General features: G+C 45.1%; 1 protein-coding gene across 1 annotated transcript; it reads right to left on the minus strand.

Annotated features, from left to right (window-relative positions):
* Positions 1 to 1,262: 1,262 nt before the first annotated feature.
* Positions 1,263 to 2,923, minus strand: LOC103029284 (beta-3 adrenergic receptor). Its single transcript, XM_007228862.4, has one exon. It carries the CDS (start codon positions 2,902 to 2,904, stop codon positions 1,798 to 1,800), a length of 1,107 nt encoding a protein of 368 aa, XP_007228924.3. The 5' UTR covers positions 2,905 to 2,923; the 3' UTR covers positions 1,263 to 1,797.
* Between the last annotated feature and the right edge of the window lie 1,137 nt (positions 2,924 to 4,060).

Here is a 4,060-nt window from a genome sequence, read left to right on the forward strand (position 1 = left end):
ATTAAAGCTGTAAGAATCAGAATATTAGAGTTTTTTCGGAAAATCACTGCATGATGATACATATGTTTTATATGTGTATCAAATGTTATTTTCTTTCATATCACATTATACGCATGTGGTGGTTATTTACAGATTTAATCATTTTAGCAGTGTATGGGGAAATGTAATAAAGCAATGTAAAATTACAGCAAAAACAGTACAGAGGCCACAGTATTTTACAATGAATACAAATAACAGTCTGTAATGTATTGCAAGGTTAATATCAAGTTATCCGAATAAGTGTTTATACAAAAACTTTGAATGACCCACTTAATTGCAATATCGATTTATCGTACAATAAATGAACATGACATCAATACTTTTTAATAATCGTGATATCGTCTATTGTGTTTATTTGTATGATTGTGAACAGTATTTTAGCCAGTCATGCTTCAATACACAAATTTAATGGTCTTAAAATGACATAAATATCATGTATTGCAATAGTTTCTGGGACAACATATCGTCCACAGGCCTAGACCCACTGTTAAAGTTACATTTATAGATAAAGTAAAAAAAAAAAAAAGTATCCTGTTGGCTTTTTGCTCAAACAACTTTATAAAAATAGTAAAAACAATAGCAATAACAATACAATGTGTGCCAGATTCTGTTAATAGGCCCATACATATATAGTATGTCTGCTTCTTTGGAACAGGAGATACTAATATTTACCGGACTTCAAAAGTATATGGAAATTAAATCAAATTGTGTTTTACATTGATTTGTTGGTGTAAAACAAATGAAGACCTGTGTGGCATGTGTTCATAGATGTGAGATTTGTTACAGTCATTGTTTCATCTGAAATCAAGGGTATTAAAAGTGTGTATCCTGTTTTTGTTGAAGTAACTGTCTAGACCTGGAACACTGCTTTGACTTTGATTGTTGGCTGGGCATTCTGTAAACCTTTATTAACTTCATAATAACAATGAATCTTTATTATAACCATGTTTTGTTTTTTAGGAATGTTGTAATGGGGCTCGAGCTCTTTTATTAAATGCTTGAAACCAGGGTTCTCTCCTACTGTCATCATGAGAGGCTCCATCTTTTGGATCTTAGTGGTGTTAATCCCTTAAAGGTCACCTTCCGTCGTTTTTTCTTTCATTTTAAAATGTCTAGTTGTGGTCTCTAGTATGAATGAATGACATGTGAGCCGTTTTTGTAAAAAAAAAAGTGCTCAGGTGTCTCTGTATAGCTCTTTTTTAATGAACTGTTTTAGGGGTGTGTCCAAAATGACCGGATTCCAGCTTTGCTCATGAATATTCATACATGCAAACAGCATGCAAATATCTCTCCTCTGATTGGCTAGGAGCACTGCGACGCCCCTCCACCGCTCTGCCGCTCACTGCCTCCCACCTCCTAACTGATGAGCGGTGATGTTGCGTCGCTTCAGCTCCGCCTCTGGGAGTTTCTCGAGCCAAGGTGGGCTGGTCTGTGAGTTTCTGCCTATGTAGGCAGAAAGATAATTCAAAATTCACCCGTTTTTCGGAGGGGGGGGAGGGGGGATTTCTTTGCTTAGCTCCTGCAGACAATGGGGGCTGCAAAACAGTTTAATGTGCAGGTGTACACATTCAACTCGGAGAAACCTACTGTATTCCACAAAAAACAAGAAAAATCGGATTTTCGCGGAAGGTGACCTTTAAAAATGTAATAAAATCATGATTCATTTTTTAATGCTAGGATTTCCCAGTATTATTGTGAGGGTACAGTAAAAATAGTGTAGTGTAGTGTTTCTGTTTTAGAAATGATTCTTTACATTTACTAGACAAGCTGTGTGTGCATTTGCACATCTGTGTCAGCAATTGGGCTCAGTGCATTTGTAATGAGGTGTGTCCGTCCACAAACATTTGCATTAAACACAGGTCTCTTATCTATGGTGTGTGAAGCTCTTCTTATCCCTGCAGACGTAAGCAGTGTGAGCGCGCGCTGTCTGAAGCTCCTCTCTCGCGCGCTGTAAATCACCACGTTCCAGCAGCTGTTGGCCGCGAGCCCCCAGAAGGCGAAGAAGGAGAAGCTGCACCACTCATTCCCGCGCGCGTTGCCCACCACCAGCACGGCCACCGGGCTGAAGGACGCGGTGAAGGCCAGCGTGAGCGCGCCGATGCTCCTGGCCGCGCGGACGTCGGCTCTGCTGGGGATACTGCGCGCCCCCGCGTGCTCGCTCAGGGCCAGACGCCTCCTGCGGCGCGACTGGCGGCGCAGACTTCCCAGGGACACGAGGTTCACGAGCACAGCGGCGGCCAGCAGCGTGAAGTCGAAGGCGGGGAACAGCAGGAGCGCGCTGGCGGCGGCGCGCGGCGTGTACGTACACATCCTGCTGCACGGATTGTACTCGAGCGCCACGTCGCGGCCGAACAGCAGCGGTGACACGGCGAGGAAGAAGCTGCCGAGCCACGAGAGGGCGATGAGCGCGCCCGTGCGCCTGCGCGTCACCACAGCGTCGCGGTGCAGCGGCCGCAGCACGGCCACCGCGCGCTCCACCGTCAGCAGGAAGATGGTGCTGATGGACACGAGCGTGCAGCCCGCGAACACGGGGCCCACAAGCGCGCACGGGTGCAGCGCCGCGCCTGTAGCGCGCGACGTCCACGTGGGCGTCGGGCCGCCCAGCGCGAGCGCCAGCTCCGCGTGCACGGACAGCGGCACCACCAGCGTGCCCACAGCCAGGTCCGCCACGGCCAAGGACACCTTCAGGTAGCCGTGCGGCGTGTGATAACGGCGCGTGCCCAGCAGCACCGCGATGGTCAGCGCGTTCCCCAGCAGCGTGGCGGCGGCCAAGAGTACCATGAAGAGCAGCGCCAGTGCGCGGCCGAGCGCGCTACAGCAGCACACACCGCAGCGCGCGGCCTCCAGCGATACATCCTCCGGCATCGAGCGTCCTAGAGGTCGATGTCCTGATCCCTTACAGAGGAGGAAAATGTATATTCTTTAAAAATGAAAATTCAGCATAAATAAAAAATGTAAACACATTCATATAGAGCTCTGAAAAAAATAAGAGACCACTTAAAATGATGAGTTTATTTGATTTTACCACATTAAAAACTTCTGGAATATAATCGAGAGGAAGATGGATGATCACAAGCCTTCAAACCAAGCTGAACTGCTTGAATGTTTGCACCAGGGTCTCATGTACTAAAGGTGCGTACGCACAAAAACATTGCGTACGCCATATTTCACGCTCACGGTCTGATGTACTAAATTTGACTTGAACGTGTGAAAGTGCGTTCCCCCACGGAAGTTTTGTTTTGGGCGTACGCCTTTTTTTTGTGCGTATGTATTGTGTTTTTGTCATTTGGCGACACTTAGAGGCGATGCATTGAAATTACAACTATTAAGATATCCTTTATGCACACATTGAAGTAAGCATTATTGGGTAAAATAAAGTAAATTAATCAGACAGTTTCATTGTCTTACAGAAATAATCGTTTAACGTGTTTCCACTTAGCCTAGATCAGGTTTGCGCTGGAGTTGTTGGAGATGCAGCGTTGGCATTACTGGAAAATACTGCTAATGGCCGAATTCATTGAGCGCGCATTTTCCGTGACCATTATGTTTTTTTGGCCCATGATGATGACTGGCTTATAAGCAGTTTTAGATTTCCAAGAGCATAAGAAAACAAGCTGAGTGCGTGACGTGTGTCTTTTTGGTAGGCAACTCATTTAAAGCATTTAAATGAAAGCATTTATCTTAGAATAATAAAACTTAAAACATGGGTAATTATACGCTATGCGTATATAATATTATTATTATTATTATTATTATTATTATTAATAATAATAATAATAATAATATAACATTATACTCTGCGTAATTGCATGTGTCTGTTTGTCTGTCTGTGTCTGTCTGCCCTGCGATGGATTGGCAGCCTGTCCAGGGTGTATCCTGCCTTCTGCCCGATGCCGGCTGGGATAGGCTCCAGCACCCCCCGCGACCCTTAATGGATAAAGCGGTTGATAATGACTGACTGGCTGACTCTGCGTAATTGAGGGAGTAGTCGTGGCAAGTGTGATGCTTTCGTGCATTTGCG

Source organism: Astyanax mexicanus, chromosome 6 (assembly GCF_023375975.1).
Source record: "Astyanax mexicanus isolate ESR-SI-001 chromosome 6, AstMex3_surface, whole genome shotgun sequence".
Taxonomy (NCBI): domain Eukaryota; kingdom Metazoa; phylum Chordata; class Actinopteri; order Characiformes; family Acestrorhamphidae; genus Astyanax; species Astyanax mexicanus.

Excerpts from the sequence above, each read along its gene's own strand:
- LOC103029284 (XM_007228862.4), bottom strand. The coding sequence starts at position 2,904 with ATGCCGGAGGATGTATCGCTGGAGGCCGCGCGCTGCGGTGTGTGCTGC.